At 32.2% G+C, this 25,391-nt stretch overlaps 6 protein-coding genes and 1 long non-coding RNA gene across 10 annotated transcripts; 2 read left to right on the top strand and 5 right to left on the bottom strand.

Moving 5' to 3' along the window:
• Positions 1–1,227: 1,227 nt before the first annotated feature.
• On the bottom strand, positions 1,228–2,551 carry LOC107367543 (uncharacterized). Its single transcript, XM_015935252.3, has 3 exons — positions 2,307–2,551; positions 1,896–2,133; positions 1,228–1,624 (listed from the first exon to the last, which is right to left on the bottom strand). Exons 1-3 carry the CDS (start codon positions 2,418–2,420, stop codon positions 1,443–1,445), a joined length of 534 nt encoding a protein of 177 aa, XP_015790738.2. The 5' UTR covers positions 2,421–2,551; the 3' UTR covers positions 1,228–1,442.
• A 1,730-nt stretch (positions 2,552–4,281) lies between these two features.
• LOC107367542 (cysteine sulfinic acid decarboxylase) lies at positions 4,282–7,447 on the top strand. Its single transcript, XM_015935251.3, has 6 exons — positions 4,282–4,882; positions 5,546–5,639; positions 5,706–5,796; positions 5,923–6,035; positions 6,104–6,219; positions 6,300–7,447. Exons 1-6 carry the CDS (start codon positions 4,610–4,612, stop codon positions 7,221–7,223), a joined length of 1,611 nt encoding a protein of 536 aa, XP_015790737.1. The 5' UTR covers positions 4,282–4,609; the 3' UTR covers positions 7,224–7,447.
• A 1,110-nt stretch (positions 7,448–8,557) lies between these two features.
• On the bottom strand, positions 8,558–10,120 carry LOC107367581 (uncharacterized). The gene is made up of 3 exons (XR_016198352.1): positions 9,748–10,120; positions 9,633–9,687; positions 8,558–8,850 (listed from the first exon to the last, which is right to left on the bottom strand). It is a non-coding gene; the product is annotated as an uncharacterized LOC107367581 (long non-coding RNA).
• LOC107367580 (solute carrier family 35 member G1) lies at positions 10,004–13,539 on the top strand. Of its 2 annotated transcripts, XM_015935311.3 has the most exons (3): positions 10,004–10,128; positions 10,194–10,432; positions 12,090–13,539. In XM_015935311.3, exons 2-3 carry the CDS (start codon positions 10,239–10,241, stop codon positions 13,021–13,023), a joined length of 1,128 nt encoding a protein of 375 aa, XP_015790797.1. In that variant the 5' UTR covers positions 10,004–10,128; positions 10,194–10,238; the 3' UTR covers positions 13,024–13,539. The 2 variants fall into 2 exon arrangements, with proteins under 2 accessions (XP_015790797.1, XP_015790796.1); XM_015935310.2 differs by lacking the exon at positions 10,004–10,128 and having other exon boundaries at positions 10,164–10,432.
• A 6,408-nt stretch (positions 13,540–19,947) lies between these two features.
• On the bottom strand, positions 19,948–21,927 carry YL-1 (Vacuolar protein sorting-associated protein YL-1). Its single transcript, XM_015935270.3, has 2 exons — positions 21,647–21,927; positions 19,948–21,450 (listed from the first exon to the last, which is right to left on the bottom strand). Exons 1-2 carry the CDS (start codon positions 21,758–21,760, stop codon positions 20,608–20,610), a joined length of 957 nt encoding a protein of 318 aa, XP_015790756.1. The 5' UTR covers positions 21,761–21,927; the 3' UTR covers positions 19,948–20,607.
• A 108-nt stretch (positions 21,928–22,035) lies between these two features.
• On the bottom strand, positions 22,036–24,284 carry LOC107367556 (uncharacterized). Of its 3 annotated transcripts, none has more exons than XM_025161971.2 (5): positions 24,162–24,284; positions 23,493–23,930; positions 22,930–23,426; positions 22,686–22,869; positions 22,036–22,611 (listed from the first exon to the last, which is right to left on the bottom strand). In XM_025161971.2, exons 2-5 carry the CDS (start codon positions 23,914–23,916, stop codon positions 22,283–22,285), a joined length of 1,434 nt encoding a protein of 477 aa, XP_025017739.1. In that variant the 5' UTR covers positions 23,917–23,930; positions 24,162–24,284; the 3' UTR covers positions 22,036–22,282. The 3 variants fall into 3 exon arrangements, with proteins under 3 accessions (XP_025017739.1, XP_015790753.1, XP_015790752.1); XM_015935267.3 differs by having other exon boundaries at positions 24,040–24,249; XM_015935266.3 differs by having other exon boundaries at positions 24,096–24,234.
• Positions 24,163–25,224, bottom strand: LOC107367558 (glutathione S-transferase kappa 1). Its single transcript, XM_015935271.3, has 2 exons — positions 24,870–25,224; positions 24,163–24,736 (listed from the first exon to the last, which is right to left on the bottom strand). Exons 1-2 carry the CDS (start codon positions 25,104–25,106, stop codon positions 24,284–24,286), a joined length of 690 nt encoding a protein of 229 aa, XP_015790757.1. The 5' UTR covers positions 25,107–25,224; the 3' UTR covers positions 24,163–24,283.
• Positions 25,225–25,391: the final 167 nt, after the last annotated feature.

Raw genomic sequence — 25,391 nt, forward strand, 5'->3', positions numbered from 1 at the left:
CAATTTATAAGTTGATTATTCAACGTTTTATTATTAATTTCACTTTCTCCTTTCATCAAGCTTTTGATTAACCATTGAGCCAGTATAATTGATATAAAATACTGATGTAAATCATGAAGCCACAAACAATGCTAATCAAATTATTACATGATCAAAGGTATTATAGTCTTAATAATAAAGACAGGTTAAGATGTAATTTGCTCATCTATTGTAATACATTACTTAATAATTGTCTTAATCATGAATCAAAATCTTCTCATCAAGCCGATCATGATCAGCTGATGATAAAAAAGGTTTACCAGTTCATAAAAATTTGGATCCTTTTGTGTTCAAATCTAGGCCGTAGGTCAAGTTAACAATCAATATTAAAATAATGTTAACAACATTTTCTGTTCACTGTTGACTAATTTCATTATTATTATATTTTATTGTTACTATCAATATGATTGAATCAGTCCAGTTGATTGTCAGTGTTAACTCACTGGTAATGTTTTCGTGGATCACGATTTAAATCATTTCATCTGCTAATGTTGATTGTAAAGATGATACCAATGATTAGAGGAAAGTTTGTTTTCTCACCTAAAAAACAATGCATGAGAAAATGTAATTTATTAACAATTTACTAACATCTATCTTTAAGACAATTGATTGTTGGTGATTTCCAAGAGGAACAATTTACACCAGATCTAAAATATTTTGTCCCATTGTTCACTGATTTAGGAAGCAATTGTAACATCTTATTTATTAGATGGTTTATTATGTGAAAAGTGTCAAGGATAATCATTAAATTTTATCATCATGCTTTGTTTATCAACTTTGATTGTTATAACTTGTTTAGGTTTATCAGATGATGGATTTTTGGACTTTCATTGAGACGAGCTTGATGAGAATCTAATTAATGATTCATTTATTGTTCCTTTGCTTGAGACAGCAAATCAACTGGATTGAGATAATTCAAGGAGTATTTGAAAATTTGATTTCACCAAAATTTTCACATTTACTGTCTGAGTTTACTTTGAACTATTTGATGCTTACGGATTAAGATAGTGAAGGATCAGAATGAAAACAGGTTTCATGGTATATTCAGTGAAAATATATCAATAACATTAATCAATCACTATTTGCTATGAAACTATCGCCATTTGATACGTTTGTCTGTCAATTTACTGGTAACCGATTGGGTAAGTTTTGTTAACCATTTGATGTTTCAGATTAATAACAGCAGGCTTTCTGGTAATCAAGAGAAAGTTTATTTTCTCAGTTTGTCAAGTCTTTTTATATCATTCTGGTACAAAATACATTGATTGTTACAGCGTTTGTTGATTGGTGTTTCGAGGAAGAAAATGTTTGAATTTTAAGACATGATTTCAGTACCTAGTTAATAGATTAAATACATTTGTGCCCGTATCAAGTGCTCGATGGAAGCAACCTTCACGAGATTATCATTCTGCTTTAGATTTTTCTGGAATGGCCTCTGCTTCAGCTTTTTTGCTCTTCTTGGCGCCAGCATCGATTGAATCATCTTCATCGGCCTCATCTTCATCGTCTTCCTCTTCTCCTTCGCCCTCAGCGTCATCATCTTCATCGCCATTTTCTTCTTCTGCTACTTCATCTTCTTCATCTTCTATGAGACCCAAAGTAATAAAAAAGTAAAATAGAAGAAACATAAAATAACAAGTTTAAAATACATAGAACAAAGAGAAAACAATTTCTTTTTTGTTAATTTAAGTTACTGAAACAAAGATAAATTTTCAAGATTTTAAGCAAATATGAAACAAAATACTAAAAATAATGATAATATCTATCAATAAAATAGCAACAAATTGTATGAAAAAAGCTGAGTTTTAAAACATAGCTTTCACTGAAAACCGCTTAATTGGGAAAAAACAACTTACCTTCATCATCATCATCGTCATCATCGTCATCATCATCATCATCATCGCTTTCAACATCTTCCACACTTTCAGCATCTTCGTCGCTTTCAGCGTCTTCACCAGCTTTAGCTTCAGTTTTCAAACGCTTTGCCGGTGGATGTTCTTTATCATCCAAATCTGCCGATTCTCCATTTTCTCGAATGCTATCAACAGCTTCATCATCAGAACATTCTGGTTCAAATTCATTATCATTATCATCCTAAGAAAGGAAGAACAAGGCAGAAAGCAGAATTGGTAAAAGAAAGATGGATAAAGAGAAAGATAGAAAGATAAAGAAAAAAGAGAGCAACAATAAAAGGTGAAAGAAAGAAAAGGTAGAGAAGAAAAAGGGAGGAAAAAAGAAGTTTTCAAATTTAAATGGCGCACACTTACCTCAACGAAACCTCCATAGGCTTGCTTGTAAAACTCATCATCTTCTTTACCTGAAACCTCATTCATTTTGGATCCAGCATTAGGACGGCGAGATCTATTAGAAGCAATCGACATTGTTGATCTAATGTAATAAATAGATGAACGATTAACACAAGAGACAAATAATTATCTAATTAATAATTTGGGAAAAAGCTGACACAAGATCAAGAATTTAATACAAAGGCAAAAATATCGCTGTTGAAAGAGACCGTTTTTTGTTTTCAAACCAAATCATGTAACCGGTTATTACACTAGTGACATCTATTGATCCTTGTAACAACTTTGATTAAATGAGCGGTAAAAATTTCCTCCAAATTTAACAGTAAATGATTGAGTCAGAATATTTACAGATTTTTAATTTCAACTATGAAAAGAATCAAAGAAATAACTTCAACTAATTTTACAATTAATATGAGTTTTAAAAATTGAAAAATGCTTCCTATCAACATCCATTTATTTGTGAAATCCATGTATTTGTGAACAAAATGATAAACCCATAAGACGTAAACAGTTTACTTGAAAGTCAACTTTGTTATCGGTTAACTGATTTAATGGCGATCTTTAACAAATTAGATGAGCCATTTTTTGGTACATTATTGAAACCAGGATTTCCAGATTACTATTCAAACTGCTGGCAAAACAACCATGAGACGTAGGACTTTCGGATTAAACCGACATTCAATGCATGCATGAATCCTCAATCTGAACAAAGGTAAGATATGATTTTTGCTGCTTAATACCAAATATTTTTAATAGCTATCATGCAACTTGACATTGTATTATAGATTAACTCTTCTAATCGGTATATTAAAAGCATTCAATAGTTACAAAATTTACCCTAGTTTAATGATTAGCTAATCCTATGTAACGTTTACTATCTATAGTAAAGACTTGTCAAGCTGAAATGTGACGATCATGAAAGTCTACCAGTTAAACTGGATTTGAATTAATTAACCTGATTTTATTCAATTATGTTTTATCTAGCTCAAATTGGAGTTGTTGTTTTTTGCTTATTGAATGTTGCCATTCATTGTTTATTTAAATAAAGTAATCAAAGAGAGACAAGAAAAATTTACCGGTGAATGTTACCGGGAAAAAACGTTGATAGCAATGATAAAAGATATAGACTATTCAAGTGACTGCAAATTATAGACTATTGACTATTATAGACATTTGATTTAATTACCAATGCTACCATGAGTCTCATGTGCCAATAGTAACTTACCTTACCTGTTTTACTCGTCAGCAGTTGGATCAAAATTTACCTATCTTACAGTGTATTACGGTAAGACATGAGAGTTGTGATGTAAGCAAAAGACAGATTGAAACCCTGAAAAGATACAAATGTATTGAATGTATTGCACTTGACAAAGACTCGGCCGAATCAATTAATTGAAACAATTTAATTTAACCACAATCACGTTTAATACTGATGGCTTCAACAACTATTAAGAAATGAGGTAAAATTTAATGATTTGCAGCTAACAATTGTGAAATCTATTCTCAGCTGATTATGGAAAAATTTCCTCTTTTAATAAGTCTTTACTTAATCTCTTGATATTTTGCTTCTTTCCCAACGATAACTACACACAATATGGACTTCGGAGTCCGGAGAAAAAAGGGAAACTTCTCCACTACAATTAAGATATATCATCTTCATCATCAACAAAGACTTCGGAGTTCGTAAATAAAAGAACGATACTCTCTTGTGTTCTCATACAACTCAACAAAAATATTTCCCCACTGTAACAAAGTCAACAGTCTCGAATCAACTTATCACGAGTTACATTGTCAATTTAGATTACAACAACTATTATATTTTCAATTTGATAGTTACCCTCAACAACTTCCCGGTCTCTGGTTTTCTGGTAGTCCCGTGTTTACACCAAGAGTATATAAATTGATGTGCCAAAGTGGAACCATTTACCAATCATGTTTACCATTCGACTAACTTGAATTCAATTTTGTGCAACCGTTTTTATACATCTCCTAGTTTTTAACCAGTTACATAAAACAAAACCTAAACCTAAACCATTAAGAGTTTGGTTTTCTTATCTTGCTTTTTTCCATTTTGTTAAATCTATCCTTTAATTTTAACCCAGACGGTTAATGTTAGTCACTTCTTTGTTCACATCATCTTAACCGTTGTTTTGCTTTTGTTTCACACGCTTGTCTTTTGATCCTCTTTGTAACCCATTTTAACATAATCATCAAATTCAACTCTATTATTGCTGTGATTCTGAAACCGTCGACAACCCACAAATATGAGCCATACACAGGAGACTGAGAAAATTTCATGGTTAGCTGATCTTTACCAGCGGACAAACAAAAATTGGTTTGGTCTTAATCATTCATCGGAAGCGTCTTCAACCTCAAATAATGTTTCTGAGAGCAAAAAGGATAATGTTGCTGATGATACGCTTATTCGTAAAGTGGCTGAAATGATTCTTGATGAATTTCATTTAATTGGAGATTCGGATAATGTTAAAAATACCAATACAAAGTTGGTCAACTTCACTCAACCAGCTGATCTTGAGGTAAATACAATTACAAATTGCTTCTGTTTCTGCATGAAGGTCTTACAAGTTGTTTGTTAGTTGACTTTGTTCATTTCTCTTATGGGTTCGATCCTTGTTAATCCTTGTTTACCTCACTGATCATCATTTCGTCTGTTGATAGATACGTAGTCTCTTGTATATCTTAACATCTTATTATCTTATATTATTTAGAATATAAGTTATAACTGGAAATTAAATTTTTCACAATAATTAACTGTTTAAATCAACATGTTATTGAATGTTGAAAACATGGATGAGTATTTCTTACTTTGTAAGATGTGTTTTAAACCAGGAAACTTATCTGTTCTAATTGAATAGAGCTCAATGCATCGATAAGCAATAGTTTTATCCTCATTTATTTTGGTTTTAGTAAACAAAATGTATTTTTGTCTCTTATTAAATTATTATTAATCATTAATTATTGATATAATAAGACCTTATTTACTTCGTAGATTGTTTTACCAATTCTTAAGATAATCAATGATTCAATCCATTCTGCTCGATCATTTGTGTTATCATATATGATGAAACACACGTGTTATCAGCATTTATGATGTACATTTGCTCTTATTTATGATTATTTCAACATTTACCTTGAACAACATTATATCTGATCAATTCTCGTTCTTTATTATTAAACAGAAAATTCTGAAATTGGAAATAACCAAGGATGGTTTAACTATAAAACAATTGGAGGACTTTTGTCGTCAAGTCATTAAATATAGTGTTAAAACAAGTAAGTTGTATCAATATGTATTAATTGACACTTAATTGAATAACCCTTTTCTCTTTTTAATCGAAGCTCATCCTCATTTCTATAATCAATTGTATGGCGGTGTCGATCAATTTGGTGTTGCTGGTGCATGGTTAACTGATGCACTCAATACAAGCCAGTAAGTAAACATAATTTGAGGATGAAATTCGGGTCTTGGCACGACACTTTTAACGTTAATCTTAATAATTGAAAAGGACAACAATCTTACTACGTCAAGTATTGATGTATTTTTTTGATATTATAGAGCAACATATGAAATCGCGCCAGTTTTCACGCTTTTGGAAAGGAAGATAATCGAATATTGTGGCTCCAAATGTGGTTGGGATCTTGATAAAATCGATGGTATCTTCTCACCAGGTAAAACACGAAGAAAAATTTTTAATAGAAACACAATCATCAACTTCTTTTCAACCTTTCTCTTAAAGGCGGTTCGATCTCCAATATGTATGGAATGATTTTAGCCCGATACAATAAATTTTCAGACACCAAAGAAAATGGTGTTCGTGGTTTACCTCGTTTGGTTGCTTTTGGCTCAGACAGCGTAAGTTTATCGAGAAATAAAATTTTAAAATAATGCTCTAACATTTGTTAATTGCTCTCTTTGTTTGCTACACTTTACAGTCTCATTATTCACTGTCTAAATCTTCAATTTGGATGGGTCATGGAACTAATTCTGTTGTTAAGGTGAAAACTGATGATCGTGGAAAAATGATTCCTTCAGAATTGGAAAAAGAAATTGAAAATACTATAAAAGATGGCGCTGTGCCCTTCGTGGTTATCGCTACTGCTGGAACTACTGTTTTGGGTGCTTTTGATCCAATCCGAGAGGTAGCAGCAATCTGTGCAAAATATAATATCTGGTTACATGTTGATGCTGCTCTTGGCGGAACTTTCTTACTTTCTTTGAAACATCGCACTCTATTAGATGGAATTGAATTAGCTGACTCAGTTGCATGGAACCTTCATAAATTAGCTGGAGCACCACTTCAGTGTTCCCTGTTCTTAACTCGTCATTGTCAGCTTCTCCAACACTGTAATAGTCTTAATGCCGAGTATATTTTCCAGTCTGACAAATATTATGATGCTGATTATGATTTGGGAGACAAATCTATCCAATGTGGTCGTAAAGTTGACTCTCTGAAAGCTTGGTTGACTCTTGCTTCTCGCGGTGAAGATGAATGGGAACACTTGGTTGACAATATTATCCAAATGAATCGTTACATAACAGATAAATTAGCCCATCGTCCAAATTTTAAGTTAGTTTTGCCTCAATTTGAAGGATCTACTGTATCTTTTTGGTACATTCCAGAAAAGTTGAGAAACCAAACTCACATTGATCCAGCTACTCTCCATAAAGTTTGTCCAGCTATTAAATCGCGAATGATGTCATCTGGATCTCTTATGATTGGATATCAGCCTTTGACCTGTAAAAACTTGCCAAATTTTTTCCGCCTTTCTTTAACTTGCATTCCTCCGGCAACAATGGAAGATATGGACTTTATTGTTGACGAGATAGAAAGGCTTGGAAAAGATCTTGAGTTTTGAAAGGCTTTATATCCAAAATGAAATGCTAAAAAATATATTTATACAATACTGAAAAGTGTTTGAAAAGAGGTATCACCAACTTAAATAGTTGCAACTCTAAATTAATGGCTCCATTAATTTTTTATGCTGAGATTTTTGTAAAAACTATCTGTATGAATTCAAATTAACTTAAATTCTCATGCTAATAAACTGTGATCTGTTGAAAATTGATCAAATATAACAAATCTTGCCTCATTCAGTCTTTTCCACTAAATTCAGTCATTTTAAATGCTTAAATTCCTAAAAACGTCTAAACTAAGATTTTCTATCAATGGCTTCAAGTTGTAATGTTACAGTCAGCCAGTTTTACTCTTTTGAATGCTGGTTGTGTTCATATGAAAGTTGTTTCTATTCAAACGAGAATGATTGTAATGAATGTAAAAAGTAAGAATAGATTAAAAATGGAAGAAACACAACAGGATGAAAAAAACAGTAACCAGAACCTAGAAAATTAAGTTTGGTGATATTCAGGGCAGAGATTCAGTTTTAATTTTGAATTATTTGTAGATAAGGTCTTACGGTCAATACGTTGTCTATAGATTGGATAGTTTAACTCAACACATAGTTAACGCATACAAACCGGACGTATCCTAGTGATTTAGCAAACAATTTGTAACTTGTACAATTGGTTCTTGAAAACGCAGAAATGTGTGTCAATAAATCATTTAGTTTTTCATCCCTGATTCTTGACCATTTTTTAAGTTTTCAATTTCATGAATTGAGCCATCAAAATCATTTCTAAGCCAATCTCAAACCAAACCATTTGCTAATTAAGATATTTAAAGCCTTGACCTTCTTTGTATTAGCTATTAATGTATTTTATTGATGTTATCCTTCCGTATTATCATAAACCATTTAAAAAACGATAATCTTTGAAAGTTATAACATGATACATGCAATGATTTTTCAATATGAAAGTCAATATATTAATATATTAATTAATAATATAAATAGCTATTAACAGTAACTAATCTTGACCATTGACGATAAAGCATCAAAATGAATTTAGCATGCCTTTTGACACTAAATTGCGAGGTTAAAAGTTTGATTTGATTCGAATACAATTTGTAAACAAATTCCAGGAAACTTCATTCTAAGGTAATTAAGTGTGAATCAAGATTAAGTAGGTTGTTTAATTTACCTCAAATGCGTCTTAATCTATCAACTATTAATTTTTCTTTTGATAATTCGTTTAGTAAAAAATTGTAAGGTTTTTTAATTTCGTTTCATTATACATTAATGAATCAAATTATCTCTTAGGTAATCACATAAGTCTTTGGCTTTTTCCAGGTTAATTGAACGTAAAAATATTTAATCACAGTTTGTAAAATAATCATATTAAACAAATTCACAGAGCAAAGACTAATGTGATTACCTAATTCATCATAATAAATTCATCACTGATAAATTTTCCAAAGCGTTTGATTACGCTTAACTATTGTCTTTTCACCCTTTCCATTGGACTTTCCAGTTTTGAGCTTCTAAATTTCAAGTTATCGAGAGTTGGTTATTCAATTCATCCATCATCGACCAAAATATACATCGTCTTTTGCCTCCTAAGCTCGTATATCATAAGCAGTTGACCAATCTGTTTTATAATAGAAAGAATATGATATTATTTAGAAATAGCAAAAAGAACTGAATGAAAATCTGTTGAAATAAGGAAGTGATAAAAGCACAGAAGTAATTGTTAGATGGCTCGAAAAATTTGATTCATGACCCATATATCTGCTAAATTGTTAGGAGTTCAGAATATTTTGCCTCGATAATACACTGTCTCTGATTCAAAGGTTTTTACCATTTCTTGCAATACAAAAAATTCAACGACTCAACAAACTGACTCGAAAGCGGAGAAACACCGATTAGTATTATGAGAAGATCAACACTGAAATATAATCTTCCAAGATTGTGTTGCTGAGTCATATAAACTTGGAAACGGTTTAACATGAACAACCGTCGTGACAGGTCGTGATCATTCGCATGAGGTAAATTGTTTTTCCATGTAAATTAAATGTTGCTAACGTCAATGGTATAATAAAAAAGTAAAAAGTAACAAGTCAAATGCGATTTTTAATCTAGATTTGTAAGGGCAGAATAAATGAACACAGAGGCTGACAATATAAAGTAGCCAAGTTAACAAATGATGTAAGATTGCAGGATATTTAAAAGACACAGAAAAGAAATAACAAAAACACCAATAAAGATGAAAAGAACAATTAACAATGAATAGATTATAATGTAATGAAGATTGAAATGATTAAGTTGTACGCAAAATAAATCATCTAATGAGACAATATCACCAGCAATAAAACAAAAATAAAAAAGGTAATAGGGTGACTAATTTTGAAGGGTTTAAGGTCTCATACTTACTTTCAACTGATATCCCAGGTTATTCAATATTACGCATGTTGTTTATTGCCATTGCCTGAAGTATAATTCAGCAATTAATATGACACTCGAAATTACCTAATCTTTATTTAATTACCAAGTGATCTATGAAACAGTAAGCTCCACAAGTATCTATAATGAATGGTATATGGCAAAAAATACGGTCCAAGTTGACATGTGTAACAGGTGGACAAATTGTGGGTCAATTTTGGACATCTAAACACCCAATTGATCAGCAGATTTCGGTGAATACATCGACAGTATGAACCAGTGATGGAAAATATTGAAGCACAAATGTTTAAAGATGAGAAGAGGGAGAACGAGAAAGAGTGAGAGAGAGAGAGAAATAGATTCATGAGATAAACAAAACAAATAAAGAAAAGAAAAAAAACATCAAAAAGCAAGTGAGAATAATAGGGGGTGGAGATGTTGAGTTAATCTCGGCTGATAATGGTTTAAAGCCGAGGAAAGCATAAAGGTAAAGATGAATTGACAAGTTAATTAGTAGTTAATTGTTAACAATTTTTGTTTCAACAACACTAGACATCAACTAAGCAACATCATCTATACCCATACACATCCCTAACCATGTCTATGTTAGAGACTGACTTTTACCAGCCACCAACCCAAGATGAACTTAAACCAGGTTTTCTCGAGCGATTATCCAAAATTCCAGCCATGGGAATTATATTTGCTGCCATTGCGGCCGTTTTATTTGCAACTGGTTCCTTGTGTGCCAAACTGGTTGAAACAGTGGATGCCGTTGAAACCGTATTATTCAGGTTAGTCAATCTTTCCCTTCAATCAAACATGAACATTGACAAAAATTTACCTTAACTGCCTAGCCGACCCAGTCCAAGTCGCTATCCACTGGACAGTCAATGTTGATCTGTCTATTTATTAACGTTGAATAGATTAAACTTTAAGTATACAAGTGTTCAGAGTCTTACAGTGATCTGAATGAGGCCAAAAAAGGTTGAAACCGGTGCGCGCGAATCAATCTCATTGACTTTTTATGTTTATCACAACACATGCTATGTTAGACCTTGCAGATAATTTTTGTTGTTCACATTTTTTCAGTCTCAAGTCTTGTTAGTTCAGGATTGATTAACAATCAGTAAAATGTTTCATCACTGTTTTTTCCATTCAATTTGATAACAATTGTGTAAAACAGTATCACAAAATTAACGATAAATCATCTTAATCATTGACGTTGCTTTCAATTATCTTGAAACGTTTCCTCTCCTTTTGGTTCCTTAACCTGTTGAGCGATTACTTTACCACTTTCATCCGTTTTTTGTACACAATAATAGACCTTTGATTGTTTTGTTATTCACTGATCCAATCGTCTTGCCTAGAGGGCTCATGTTTATTTATCTTGAAATAAAAACGTTATTTTCATAGGAATGATGAGCAAACAACACTTCCTAAGCAAATAGTAAAGACTCTTGAAAAGCTTGAACAAGCATTTTGATTATCAATCTAAATTGCCGGATAACAAATGGATAAGATTGAATATGATAAGATATGTTACTCTAAATTTAGCCTGAACTGGGTTAAACTGTCTCAAACTAGCCAATGTCCATAAATGATTAATTGAAATGCAGCAAATTAACTTGATGTTTGATTACTCTTGAAATTGGTTAAAGTATTGATTGGTTTGATTGAGTTAACTGAGTCATAATTAGCAAAATTGTAATACATTTTAGCTGCTTTAACAGTAGCAATAGATCAATATTTACTGCACATTTTCCAGCTGATAGCAAACAATTAACATTTCTAATTGTTTAATGATATAAGGGTTATCAAAAGGCATTATATGATGAATCTTTTTGTTACAATTGAATAATTGTAAACAACAACCCAGTAACTCTTTTAATTCCTGGGATTTTCCGTGATCCTCTATTAAAATTAACATTACAATGTACAGCATAAATCAGGGATAATCATAGAGATTGATAATTATAAGTGACAATATTTCAATAAACATAAAAAGTTCATCGTCTTCATGCACAAAAAAACACAGAGTTGTTATTAACTCTAGCAATTGATTTAACTTTCATGTAAACCAAAGATTTTTGCATTTACTGTTAGTTCATTCATGATAAAAATTCAATCTTGTAGTCATTTTTACAATCATTATTCAGAAAAAAGCTCTTGAAAAATTCAATTTGTGTTTAATTTTGTTAATTCACTGATTTGAAATCGAGAAAAGGCTGTTAATTCAAGATAATTCAAATGAAATATTGAAATTCAATTTTTTTAAAATTGGCTCTCTTCCAATGACTAATCGTAACTTATGATGAAGTCATAAGTGAAGAGTTGAAAAGGCTTTGTGATTATGCTAATCCTTTGAATTTTGTTTGTGCCATTTTTTTGCATATTTGGTGTTTATTATTGATTGTTTACTAATTGCAAATCTTTCTTCTTCTTTTACAGATCAATTGTACAGTCTATAATATATACAACTGTGGTTATATCTTATCGTGAACGTCTTAGTATTACCAGAGGTGAACGTTTGCCTTTAGTGGCTCGATGTGTCTGTGGTTTCATAACAGCTTGTTGTAATTATTATGCTATTCAATTCATTTCTCTGGGTGATCAATCAACAATTTCATTCTCATCGCCGGTCTTTGTCTCCTTGTTTGCCTGTATTTGCTTAAGTGAATCTTGTGGACTTATTCAGGCGATATCAGCTGGACTTACAATTATTGGAGTGGTTATGATCTGTAAGCCGCCCTTTTTATTTGGCGGTGAATCAAGTTATGATGTAAAATGGGGGATTGGTGTTGGAACAGCTTTAGCAGGTTCTATTACCCGTGCTGTTAATGTAATTTGCCTTCGTCGTATGCGTCAAACACCATCAGCAGTGGTTATCTTTTACTTTTCTGTATCAGGAATATTACAATCATTGATCCTTCTCTTGATTATTGGTGATTTAAAAGTACCTGGAAATCTTCGGGATAGCCTTATGTTGATAGGAGTTGGTGTTACTACAGCAGCCGGACAATTTTTCCAAACCGTTGCTCTTAAAATTGAAGAAGCAGGTCCTGTTTCAATGACTAGAACTCTTGATATTGTAATGTCGTTTGTTTACCAAGTGACGCTATTGAATGAATCAGTAGAATGGACTGACCTCAGTGGAGCTGCTATTGTTTGTTGTTCAGTGATATTAGTTGGATTACATAAATGGTACACCAAAAGCCCTGAAGTGTTCAAATCAATAATTCCTGCTAGATTGACTGCTAAAATATCATCAATCAATACAACAACTCCTAACCATACAACATCAATTGTACCTCCAGAGGACAAACGAATCAGTTATTTAGCAACTAACCAAGGACCAACATTTACAATTGGAATCAAAAAATGAATGTCAATTTTATTTATACAATGTTTATTACATCAATAAGGAACCAAGTTCCTATTTCTGGAACTCAAGATAGAGTAGCAATCATCCTATTTTATTCATCGTAACATCATCCATTTTTTAATTGTTTCCCTAAGCTTGTTGTCTATTTATTATTCCTATTGACATATTTAAAGAAAATATAAATACATTTTAATTAACTAGTCTGACACTTAAGTGAAGACTACTACTTAGTATTAGCGTCCGTATTGATAATTAACCAATTTTAATGACAATAGCTGCACGCTAATTGAAAAAATTGGCTCGATTCAGTGAGCCCATCATTATTATTAGTAAAATAAATTTACCTTTTTTTAAAAAAATAGGCAATAGGAATCACGAGAAAACACAAATAATTGAATTTGATTTACTGTTAATCATTGTTTTTATTATGATTTTTATTATTTTAAATAAATTCTAGACTATGCTCTTTGATGAGCATCGAAACGATCATCTAATCGATCAATCAATGCAAAACAAGTTTCCCATTTTTTCGATACAATTGTATCACATCTTTATCAAATATGTTGAGGTATAAGTACATGTGTAAATAAAGGGTACACAGCATCAATATTATTGTTTTTCAAATCACTTTGATCCGATCTTAAAGCCATTCGATTTGTTCAAGTCAACACCTTTAGAGGCCCAAAATTACCAAGATAAGTGACGATTTTTATAATAATTGGAATCAATCATTAGATCAATGTATCGTGAAATTGTCAATGAAAAATAACTTAACCTATTGATGCTTATAAACAACAGAAAAGCCATTATCAATGTTTTATTGTTCTTTTCAAGTGTTATAGCGCTGGAATTACGAAAATTTTCATTAGAAAGGAAAAGGATCAATGCTTATACTCATGAAAAAGAAGGCTTTATTCATGATTGGGAACGAATTGAAATGGCCGAAGACATTTCTAGGAAAAGAAGAAAGATCAATTTCCCCTCCAAGGCACAGAAAAATCAATTAAATTCAAAAATTTGCACCGATTTAACAATTATTTCCCATTTCAGCTGAATAAAATTGATTTAATTTGCAGTTTTGTCTTTAGCATCAAGATTTACAAGATTCAGAATGTTTCATGAGCACATATACTTCACTTATGAGATAAAAATAGAAGTCCCTCCGAAAAGCTTACAACTCACTGATTTTATGTTTTACAATATCGCCTAATCTGATCTTGTTTTACATTTGTATTATAGATCACTTGTGCAAATTTTTTCAATGCTGAACAAATGGAAATAAAATTAATGCCATAAATGATATATTCACTGAATTGGAAGTAAATTCATCACTACTCAAGAGATACTAGAGATTGATTGTTCGATATGTTTATAACAACTTACAAACTTGTTGAAAGATTATTATAATTTCTTACTAACTGTAACTCGATACAATCTTGCACCAAGTTGTTGTGATTGAGATCGCTATGATGGAATTTTTATTCATTGGATTAAAATTAGTTAATTTCGATCAGCGAATGCTTTTCTAATTGCTTTTTCAAAGCAAACAAAGGAAACAGTTCATTTAAATCCAGTCCCAATAAAGATATCGAAAAATATGTTAGCCTCAGTTTACAAGAAAATTTCTCATCGTTTCTTTGATGGAAAAGATAACTGATCTGATTGATCTTCTTTAAATCAATTGACTAAATAGATTTTGATTATTCTGTAGCTCGTCTTATTTACTTCATGCATTTGCTAAGATATTATATGGCAAACTAGGTCAGCCAGCAGTCGACCTTAGATTTTTTGGATTTGAATCAAAAACTCTTCCAAAAGTCAAGTTCGTGGTCCATTTTAGAAACGCATTTACACAATAAAGACAATTTTGAAGTTTGAAGGCCACTTTAAATAGGTGTATTAAAATCATCTGTAACATTGGAATCAATATGTATGTCAGTTTAAGTCGTTTAAAGCGATGAAAGCTGAAAATTATGATATTAGCTTTAAGTTTTCAAAAGCTTTTCTTGGTTGTAACTACACAATAAACACAAACTGACACAAATACTGCGAGAAAAATGGGCAGAAACGAGTAAAAATAGACTTCTTTTGATTTTGGGTTCTGTTAGTTTGTAGGGAAATGAAAGCTGAGTCCATTTGTGTGATTTAAAAGTTTCTCTGACCAATAGATCTCGAGAAAATCGAGTTCAAAATCGAAACTTCGATCGCTTTTTGTACAATAATGAAAGCATGTTTTTTCATGAAAACTCATTTTACTGATGTAAATTTCAACAAGCAACCAGAAAATGAACTTAGTTTTAGGAATAAAACTTTATTTTTCTGTAAACCAGATCAAGTTCGATTTGTCGTTAAACCGAATTCCTTCTGTGACCGTAACAGTTAGAGCCGAAAGTTATTATTGGACCATAAAAATTAATGATACACAGCATGGACCCAATAGTTTTTTCAATTTATTCATAGTTCTCTTGATTTTGGCCTTTTATCGCAAATCTTTGAGCCTCGATATCTCGAGAATGGCATCCCCTACAGTCTTCATTCTTTGACCAATATAATTCTTTACTAATTAATAATGCAATTCAATTTAATAAATTTCTATTTGTGCATTTGGGTCATGTTTTTTGGGTTTAGAATGGTCTAGGAACAACTTATTTAACAAAACAAACACATCTAAACCCATTTCTTGGTAAATAAACCAATTTTCTAAACTAAACTATCAATTTGTAAGTTAAACTTGCAAAAAGTGCTGCCAAAGGCTCGAACATTTGAATTGAGAGTTTAGACTTGGTGGCTTTGTAAGGACACCTCTAACCGTGTCTATTGGTGCTAATAAATAATTCCTACGATGAACAGATTTCGAGAAAATCGAGGTCAAACTTGAAACTTCGATCATCTTTTGTTCAGATATGGAAGCAAATTTTTTCATGAAACTCATTTAACTGATGTAATTTTCATTGGACAACCAGAAAATGTACATATGTTAAGAAATAAAACTTTTCTTTTTCTGATAAACATGTTAGTTCGATTTTTAGTTTAACCGATCGCCTTCTGTGGCCGTAATTATTAAGGAGCTGAAACTTATCCTGCATGTGTAAATATTGCTGACACACATCAATGACCAAAAATTTTTTTCAATGCAACAACAGTTTTCTTAATTTTGACGATTGACCTGAAAACTTTGAGCCTCAATATCCCGGGAACGATATCATCTACAATCATGATTCTTGGCCAAACACTAGATATCATTATGGGCTATAATATACTGAAATAGTAAATTATTCAGGATACTACAAATAAAGTTATAGCATTGTGTTTTCGTGTTACCAGATTTTAGCTTGATTTTTAAAGATAAATATTTAATCAAACACAAAGCTCATCTGTTAGAAGGATATTCATTATTAAATGAACTAGCTTGAATTTTATTCAATATTAAGTTATATTATATTATAACCATAATGCAATCTTATGTTTGGTCAAAGAATGACGACTATAAGTGATGTCATTCTCGAAATATCGAGGTTCAAAGATTTGCGATAAAAGGCCAAAATCAAGAGAACTAACGATAAATTGAAAAAACTATTGGGTCCATGCTGTGTACCATTAATTTTTACGGGCCATTAATAACTTTCGACTCTCTAACTATTACGGTGACAGAAAGAGTTCGGTTTAACGATAAATCGAACTTGATCTGTTTTACAGAAAAATAAAGTTTTATTCCTAGAAATAAGTACATATTCTGGTTGCTTGTCAAAAGTTACAACAGTAAAATGAGTTTTCATGAAAAAAGTTGCTTTCATTATTGTACAAAAAGCGATCGAAGTTTCGATTTTGAACTCGATTTTCTCGAGAACTATTGATCAGAGAAACTTTCAGATCACACAAATTGACTCAGCTTTCATTTCCTTACAAACTAACGCAACCCAAAATCAAAAGAAGTCTATTTCCACCCGTTTTTGCCTATTTTTCTTGTAGTATTTGTGTCAGTTTGTGCAAAAATGCTACAATTGTGTTTATTGTGTCTTTTTAGTAACAAAGTTTATTCTTGTTTAGTTTTCTTACTACAATTTGCTAGATTTTTTCGTCATAAGTGCTCTAAACTGCAATTATATTATTAACTGTTAGTGTATTTAATGCATGTATCGACAGATAGATTCTGAATAAAGACAAATCATTACTTACCATCGACAAATAAAGTGAAATGAGATTTAGTAATGCAATTTTGGAGTAATTTGATGGCAATTTTATTGAATATCAATTGATTCAGACAATATTGACATTGTTTTTTTCATCGTTTATGTAGCCATTGAAGTCAGAAGTGATTCCATTTAGTGTACCAAAAAATCCCTGAAACATTTACAAGCAACTCATTCATTTTTGACTGACCAACAGCTAAAATAATCAATTAACCAAAGTCTTAACCATAGCGCAAGCAGACGACAAAGAAACCAGAGAATCAGGTCCACATAGCTCGTGAATGGGTTAACCAGATTAAAAGAGATCGTTTATTTCTTGATCACTCTTAAATACTGTCGACGTTGCCCTGTTATTGTTCCAATCAGAATTATTATTTGTGCTGACAAAGGAGTTTGGATCACTTTTTGGGAAACAATTTTGACCATCAAATTCATCATTATCATCTTCATCTTCCATGGAATCAGTTTCAGTATCAAGAGATGAATGTTTCTTCAGTGTTTCCACAAAAGATTCTCTTCGATAGTCAGGAATTGATTTCAATGAAAATGATGATAATGACGGTAATGATGTTGGTACTACAGAGGGTGCTTTTGGTAATGATGTTGTTGATGACGATGATAAACTTGACAATGTTTCTTTCATTTCATCAGTTGAATCGCTATTTGAAAGGAAAATTGTTGCCGTTTCAACCATTTCTTGTTTAACTTTGGGTTTACGCTTTTTCCTTATAACAATTTCAGTTTCAAGTTCCTCAAGAGATTTCCTCTGACGGAAAACATAAGCTTCAGCTGATACCAATGATTGAGAAGGCCTTCTTATTGAAACTGCTACTTCGGTGTCAGGCTCAAATCCATCATCATCTTCATTATTATCTGCATGCGAATTAGTTCTACTAAAGTTGCAACTGTTACCATCAAAGCTAAACATTTTATCATCAAAAGATTCACTAATAGATGTCGATAAAATCTCGGAACAAGATTCAATGCTCTCTGAATGTATTGATGACCAAGTATGGTGGGATTGGGAACTTGATGCAGATTCATATTTATCTCTAATTCTTTCCATTCTAGTCCATACCTGTTGATTTTCATCTTGCAATTCTTGTCCCACTTCGCTCTCCTCGATGCAACTTTCAACCGATTCGAAGCTTTCCATGGCCTGTGAAGACCAGCAAGATGAAGTCAATTTTTTGGTTTCATTTAACCAAGCTGTTGATGAAACATCAATCGAAGCTTGTTTCACCTGTTGAGTTGATTCCAAGTCTGTTGCTTCAAAATTAGCCTTTGTTGTTGATGTGTCAAGAGTTGTATCTTCATTTGACTTTGTTGGAGCTGAAATTAATTGTTCTTCCTCAAAAAAATCACCTTCTTCACAATCATTACCTTCATCGTCCATTTCAATGATTTGAGAGCGTACTTTTCGGGTAACAATTGACTCGGAATGAGTCTGCATTCGTCTAGCTGAACGATTACAAACAACAACTAAGGAATCGTCATCTGTTAAAATCACATTGTCACTGAATCTTTCGGTAATCTTTTGAGATGATAACCATTTTGACGATGAACAAGCAGATTCAGCTGCAAATGTGTGAGCGTTCTCGGTATCAACTAATGCACCAGCTGATGACCATGAAACCTTTTCGGCAATTGATTCCACTTTTTTCTTTGTTGATGACAATTTGGTAACAAACTGATCAATATCCAATTCACTTTGATCCAATGATTCAATTGGGTTTGACTGTTCATCTGAATCCATAATTAGATGGCTTTGAGATGAGGATTGTCTGAAGAAATAACAAGATTGGTAAGACTCAGCAAATGAAAATTACTTTAACCAATGAACCAGTTCAACGATTTAAATTTACCATAACAATTTGAAATGATTAGATGCTTCGAACCGATTTGGTTTGGTTTAAATCTTTTTGCAAGCTAAACTTAGCATGGTTTGGTAGGTAAGAAACAAAGATGATAATGAAATGGTTTCAACTTTTATTCTTCATTTTACTCATCTCATCTAACTAATCCTCTTTGAACTTGATCATGCTCATAGCCAAATGATAATAGGAATTTCACATATTCAGCATTTGGCCTCATTATTTCTGTCAAAATTGAATTAATAGTTTAACATTGAACTCATTATGTTTTCCTTTTCTATATCATGTTTTTGTTTCTTGTCTCAATTCATTGAAAATGAGTTTCAAGTTATTCTGGGTAAATGTAAATGAAGCACAAATATGCTTGCGTTTCACTTGAGTTGAGTTTTTAATCCAACAAAGATTTCAGAGTATTATCATCAGCTAACATAATTGTTCTTTGTTGAACTATAATTTAATTTGTTCCCCAGACTTAATTGTTAGACTGAAACATAAGAATAGAACGAATTCTTGGGTAACACTCAAAGTGTTTTTATACTTTAATCGCAATATTTGACATTGTTTCATTTAGTAATGAAATTAACCTTCAATTATATCACACATAACTTTTATTCTTGCCAGTCAAATAAAAAAGTAATTAAATGTACGTAAAGCATTTCTGTTACTTTAAGCGTTCTTAATCGGACGATCAGACTGTGCAGGGTAAGATCTAAAATGCACTAATCCAGTGCTGGGATGTGAGAATCTGTATTGATTGATTCGTATTATTTTAATGGACTCGTGTTTAGCTTAATATTTTAAAAAAATGATTGTTTATTAAGCTGTTATTTAAGCTGGCTTTAGAATCAAACTTTTGATGGTTATTGTAAAAATATTTTATTTAGTTTTTGTATATCATGATTTAGTTTAGTGCGTGATTTTCAACACATCACAATGAAATTGGTTGGAAAATAGATTGACAAAAGTAATCAGATACAAGTGGAATTTTTGGTATCATTTGTAAAAACATTATATTGTATCTATTTTAGATCTGTTGTCTTTATTCCTGAAGATGAGGGTGAGTGGCATGCTTATAATGTCAATAAAGCTTGTTGAAGAAGCTCCGTTAAAGCTGATACACTTCGTAAAGTTACTCTTGAATCAGTCGCGTTCAGACTGCTTTAAGCATTCAGATTTGGCTGCTGATGTCATGCAGCAAGGCTTAGCGAATGTTCGCACTATTACTTCTTTCATTGCTAATTGTTGAATGTAATACACCAAAATTTTGAAAGTGTAATGTAAGCTATTACGACACATAAAATTTGATGGTAAATTATTTTAATCAGTGTTGGTCTGCATTACTAATTGTGAAATTTTTCTTTTCAGTAGTCAAGTGTGTGCTCTTAGCAAGTCCAGGATTTTTGAAAGATCAGTTTTACGCATTCATCATACAAGTCATCAAACAAGACAAGATATTGTTGATATTGTCACTAAATGGAGATCAAGAAAATTGATTTAACCGGGCTCTGCAGTGTATTAATCTACACATGCCTCTTTCTCCATTCTAGCCATTTAGCAACATCGGGCTGTTTAGGATCACCTAACATTTCCAATTTATGACAATAAGCTTCCCTGAGTGCTTTGAATGTATTCGCAGATGAAAAAGGCATCTGTGTGACTGGATCAAAATATCGAGCTCTTAAACCAGAAATCGGACATATTGGCCTATGAGCGGGAGTTTGCGGCTCTGTATTTTTATTGCAATATTGAGCAAAAGTTTCTTCATCAGTGAAGGTAATAAAGTTTCGGGCAAACCTTTCGCCAGTTTCCTTCACTTCACCATTTTCTCCCACTTCTAAAAATGGCATCGATGTAGATTTAAAGATTATCCTTGGTCCTTTGGCAACCTCTTTGACAAATTTACTCTTTTGAGCCTTTTCCAATTCTAGTTTGCGATATTTTTCTAAACTTTTCAAATTGATTTTTTCCGTTATTTTCGCTTCTTTCAACAATTCTTCTTGTGTGAGTTTCCGCCAACTTGAATTATCTTTATAATTCCTTTTTTTAATATTCCTTTTAGCTTCTAGGTCTAATTTCAATCTGAAAGCTGTTTGCTCAGATTTGAGTTTTGTTGAATCTCTCACTGATTTTTTGTTTGGAATAATTTCTATACTTTTTGCTGGCTCTACCTTGGGTTTGACAGTTTTCTTCTTCACAATCTTTTCTTTTGGTGGTTCCTTGTAACCTTTGGTTTTTTTCTTTGTTTTTTCTTCCTCTTCATCTTGCTCGATTAGCTCGTCATTTTCTTCAATATCAAAATCAGAATCGACAACATCGTCATCTGATGCTTCTGGTTCATATTCATTGTCAACTTCACCGTCTTCCTGAATTTTAAAAAACAATTAGAGGAAAAAAGAAGAAAATGGTTAAAACTCCTTGTCATTATCGTCCTTGGGAGTGAAGAAAGCAGAATTGGAAAAGAGAGATACATAATGAGATAGGAAGAAAAACAGAATGAAAAAAAATGGAAGAAAGAATAGCTGAGAGAAAAGTTCTCAAATTTAAAAGCTGGATACTTACATCAACGAAACCTCCATAGGCTTGCTGGTAAAACTCTTCATCTTCTTTACCTAAAAGCTCATTCATTTTGGATCCGGCATTGGCACGCCGGGATCTATTGGATGCGAGTGACATTATTGAACTAATCTAGTGAATGGATGGTCGATTGTAACAATGGATGAATTACTAATAATTATTGAATTAATAACTTTGAAAACGTTAACACAAGATCAAGAATTTAATAAAAACACAAGGATATCGCTTTTATGAAAAACAGTTGTTATTGTTTGCTTTATTTGCAAACCAGACCATTGGTTGTGACTAGTGACATCTATTGATCTTTTTATCAACTTTGAATGAATGAGCGGTAAAAATTTCTTCAAAATTCCAAAGCGAATGATTGAAACTAATTTACAGTTTTTAACTTTAATTATGAAAAGAAACAATAAAATAACTTAATTAATTGAACAAATTAAACACGATTTTCAAAACTTGATTAATTGATTTAGCGGAGATCTTTAACAAATTAAACAAACCATCCGCTTTAATTTGAGAGTCATCATTAATCCTAAGATTCTCAAGTTACCATCCAAATTCTGGACAAAATAGACGTGAGACTTTTTGATTTAACCGATATTGAATACATGTTATGAGCCATCAACCGACACTTTTAAAGACAGTCAAGCTGTATAAAGTAGAAGCTGCAATAGAATAACCCGATCCTGAATTGTAAACATCCAATGAAACTATTGCTTCACTTCCTCTATCTGGATCGATGTGTCTAACAAATATTGGGTCAGAAAGATCCAAACTTAACAATTTGGAAGATTCCAAGACGCTATAGCCGTATATTTTGCCATTTGTTAGTCCGAAAGCAATTAAACTCCCCCAATATGAAATGACTGATACACCAGCATCAAAATGCTCCAATGTTGGTATTTCTTGAATTGTATCCAAATCCAGAGTAACATATACACCTCCTGTACCTATAAGTCGGATTTACATTAAGTACATTAAAGTTAGATTGGAATAAAAAGGAACGTAAAATTATTCTACTTACTTGAGACGAAAAGGGCGATTTTATCTCTAAAGAGGAAAGCACGGGAAATCACAGCGCGGTTTTTGTTTTGCGACCCTGTTAATGAAAGAGTTGATGAAAACTCTGGCGTGTAGTCCCAAATCCAATCTTTACAGGCAGAGTCATGGATATCGATTCGGAAAGTTAAACCATCAACATGTGTAATCTACAAACAAATATATTTTAAGTAGAATTTCCAAGAACATTTATTGAGATGTTTCATTACCTTATTTCTCCAGAAATTCATCCAACTAGTTGCTTTAAAGCATATATTTGTATTGATGGAAATTGTATGCATCTTGCTAATTTCCAGCGGAGTAATAAGAGAATCAGCAGAACGAAAATCTCGGTTGGCACTTTTAGGCAGTGTTATTTTGAGAACAAAAAATGCATCTTTTGTTTGAACGACACACTGGTTTCCAAACACACGCACATCATTAAGATCTTTTTCTGCTAGTCTCGTGCTCAATGTTGACGATCCATCGGTTTCTTCCGTTGGAAATATCGGATAACAACGTAGATGACCCCCTCTAGCAATTGATATAATATGATGATGATTGCACTTAGCATTTTCAAGATATTTAAAAGATTGATGCAAAGTTAAATTGACCAGAGCAATTCCTGTTATCTCACGTAGATGAACGGTAATATATGTCATAGTATCAGAAGTACAGTTATGAACAGCGACGGCTCCATTATAATGTCCTGTTATTACGAGATCACCTATGGATTGAAATAGATGATTTAATTAGTTGAGAGTAAGCTAAAGAATATTCAAAATAGACGGACCTGATTGTTTTATAATAGCTACATGATTATTGTGTAATCCATCGACATTGTAACGTGTAAAGCTTTTGTTTTTCAGCTGTGATCCTGAAAACCATTTTGTATAGAGTTGATACCAAGGGTCATAACGCGCTGGCCAATAGATCGCATCATCAGCTGATGCCTCCGAGTAAAGTACTTGATAGAGATTATGAATTTTGTCACCTAACTCAACAGGATGATTGAGCAGCAATTGGGAAATTAGCGATGGTTCAATATCTCTCTTAACTGCATGATACCAATATTTAGATTTATCGGCTCCCATACCAGCAGCAATTCTGTGGAATCGTTTACAAGCTCTGGCACATCTCATAAATGTCTGTCCATCACAATGAAAAAGTATTTTGATTACAAGCTCGTCAGGAAGGGGCTTTTTCAGACCGTCCATTATTAACGAAATAACTAGACAAAAAAATATACAATGAAACAATAATGAAAAGATGAAGGAGAAGAAAAAGAGTAAACAAACATGAAACTGTCACAGGTGAAAATACCGAAGGCGGGACCTCACTTTAATATAGCTTTGTTTTCTTTTCTATTTCACTCAAAGGAACGCTTTATACTGACCAATATTTCTATTGTCAGTTGTTTAAGTAAACTTGGAATTTATTCGTGTAGAAACTTTGAAGATACCTTTTGGTAAGGTCTAATAAAATTTTAATTTTGATGTAAAGCACTTTTAAAAATGTATACAAATATCAATCCGAATTACAAATAACAATAACCAATATAACGTTTTTACACATGTAATAAAATTATAGATTTGACTTTTTTATTGGATTTGGTCCAAGATAAGTTTCACCAATAAGATGAGCGAGAAGTTCAATTCTATCAGAGCCAAATAGCATGATTGGACCTTCTGGGGCGTGGATAACAGTTATTGGAAGACCGAATGCACCAAAACCAACTGCTTCTTTAGTGTTTTCAACCACCTTTGCTTTAAACTGTGGTTTTTCGGCTTGAATGATGATTTCACTCAAGGTTGAATCATCAATGCCTGCAGCATTTCCTGCTTCAAGCCAAGCTTGTGGAGATGAAATCTCAAGTCCTGGATTGTTAGCAAACACACGCTTGAATATTTGTCTCGTTAAATTTTCAGTAGCTTTAGATTGGGTGACAAAGTCTCCAGCGGCTATAAATTTGAGTGTCTTGGATGAACCTTGTTCAAAAGCTAGCGACAAGAAATTACTAGGAACACCAAATGGAATCTAGAGGTAAAAATAACAGAAAAGCTAGAGTACGATAATAACATTGGTAATGTACAATAATTCAGGTACATTACTAATAATAAATGGCTTTATAAATTTTACATTTGGATTGCACAAACATTTAAATTCATACCTCAGCCATTTTTGAAACTCTGTTAAGATCGTGTGTCAAGTGAGCCCCTTTAGCTGGAATGGTCATTGGAGCTTTGTTACCAGATTCCTTGAAAACATGGAAGATAGAACAAGGTTTCAATTTTAAGTCCATTTTCGTCCAAACTTTATTGTACCTTGTCAAAATCTCAAAACCTATGTAAGAATAAGGTGAGAGTACATCGAAGAAAAAAGTAACAGGAAATTTTGCTAAGGCCATCTTAGAAATTGAGTAATTATTTATTAAACAAGTTGATCAACCACAATAAACTGATGAATTAAATTGAGAATTATAACAAATCAGTATCAAATTCATAAACCTTCTCATTAATTCGATTACACTTTGATAAAATAAGAGCTTTGCACCTAAACATACATGTACTTGTAAATATCGATAAGAGATCGGATCACCATGGATTTTCTTATCAATACTACTCGGAATTGCATCTATTTAATTGTTCAAATCCAAATAAAGTTTAACTTTTTTAACTGTAAATCCAATCGT

This window comes from Tetranychus urticae, chromosome 2 (genome assembly GCF_039701765.1).
Source record: "Tetranychus urticae isolate SD_2017Ah chromosome 2, NJAU_TeUrti_SD_1.0, whole genome shotgun sequence".
Lineage (NCBI taxonomy): Eukaryota > Metazoa > Arthropoda > Arachnida > Trombidiformes > Tetranychidae > Tetranychus > Tetranychus urticae.

Bases quoted from the DNA above. Each gene is read 5' to 3' on its own strand.
- LOC107367543 (XM_015935252.3), bottom strand. From the start codon at position 2,420: ATGTCGATTGCTTCTAATAGATCTCGCCGTCCTAATGCTGGATCCAAA. The intron at 2,134-2,306 runs GTAAGTGTGCGC...TTCCTTTCTTAG, and splicing joins CCTATGGAGGTTTCGTTGAG to GATGATAATGATAATGAATT. The intron at 1,625-1,895 runs GTAAGTTGTTTT...TGGGTCTCATAG, and splicing joins TGACGATGATGATGATGAAG to AAGATGAAGAAGATGAAGTA.
- LOC107367542 (XM_015935251.3), top strand. From the start codon at position 4,610: ATGAGCCATACACAGGAGACTGAGAAAATTTCATGGTTAGCTGATCTT. The intron at 5,640-5,705 runs GTAAGTTGTATC...TTTTAATCGAAG, and splicing joins TAAATATAGTGTTAAAACAA to CTCATCCTCATTTCTATAAT. The intron at 5,797-5,922 runs GTAAGTAAACAT...TTGATATTATAG, and splicing joins GATGCACTCAATACAAGCCA to AGCAACATATGAAATCGCGC.
- LOC107367580 (XM_015935311.3), top strand. From the start codon at position 10,239: ATGTCTATGTTAGAGACTGACTTTTACCAGCCACCAACCCAAGATGAA. The intron at 10,433-12,089 runs GTTAGTCAATCT...CTTCTTTTACAG, and splicing joins GTTGAAACCGTATTATTCAG to ATCAATTGTACAGTCTATAA.
- YL-1 (XM_015935270.3), bottom strand. From the start codon at position 21,760: ATGTCACTCGCATCCAATAGATCCCGGCGTGCCAATGCCGGATCCAAA. The intron at 21,451-21,646 runs GTAAGTATCCAG...TTTAAAATTCAG, and splicing joins CCTATGGAGGTTTCGTTGAT to GAAGACGGTGAAGTTGACAA.
- LOC107367556 (XM_025161971.2), bottom strand. From the start codon at position 23,916: ATGGACGGTCTGAAAAAGCCCCTTCCTGACGAGCTTGTAATCAAAATA. The intron at 23,427-23,492 runs GTCCGTCTATTT...TTCAATCCATAG, and splicing joins AGCTATTATAAAACAATCAG to GTGATCTCGTAATAACAGGA. The intron at 22,870-22,929 runs GTAATGAAACAT...ATTTGTTTGTAG, and splicing joins TGAATTTCTGGAGAAATAAG to ATTACACATGTTGATGGTTT.
- LOC107367558 (XM_015935271.3), bottom strand. From the start codon at position 25,106: ATGGCCTTAGCAAAATTTCCTGTTACTTTTTTCTTCGATGTACTCTCA. The intron at 24,737-24,869 runs GTATGAATTTAA...TTTTACCTCTAG, and splicing joins GAGTTTCAAAAATGGCTGAG to ATTCCATTTGGTGTTCCTAG.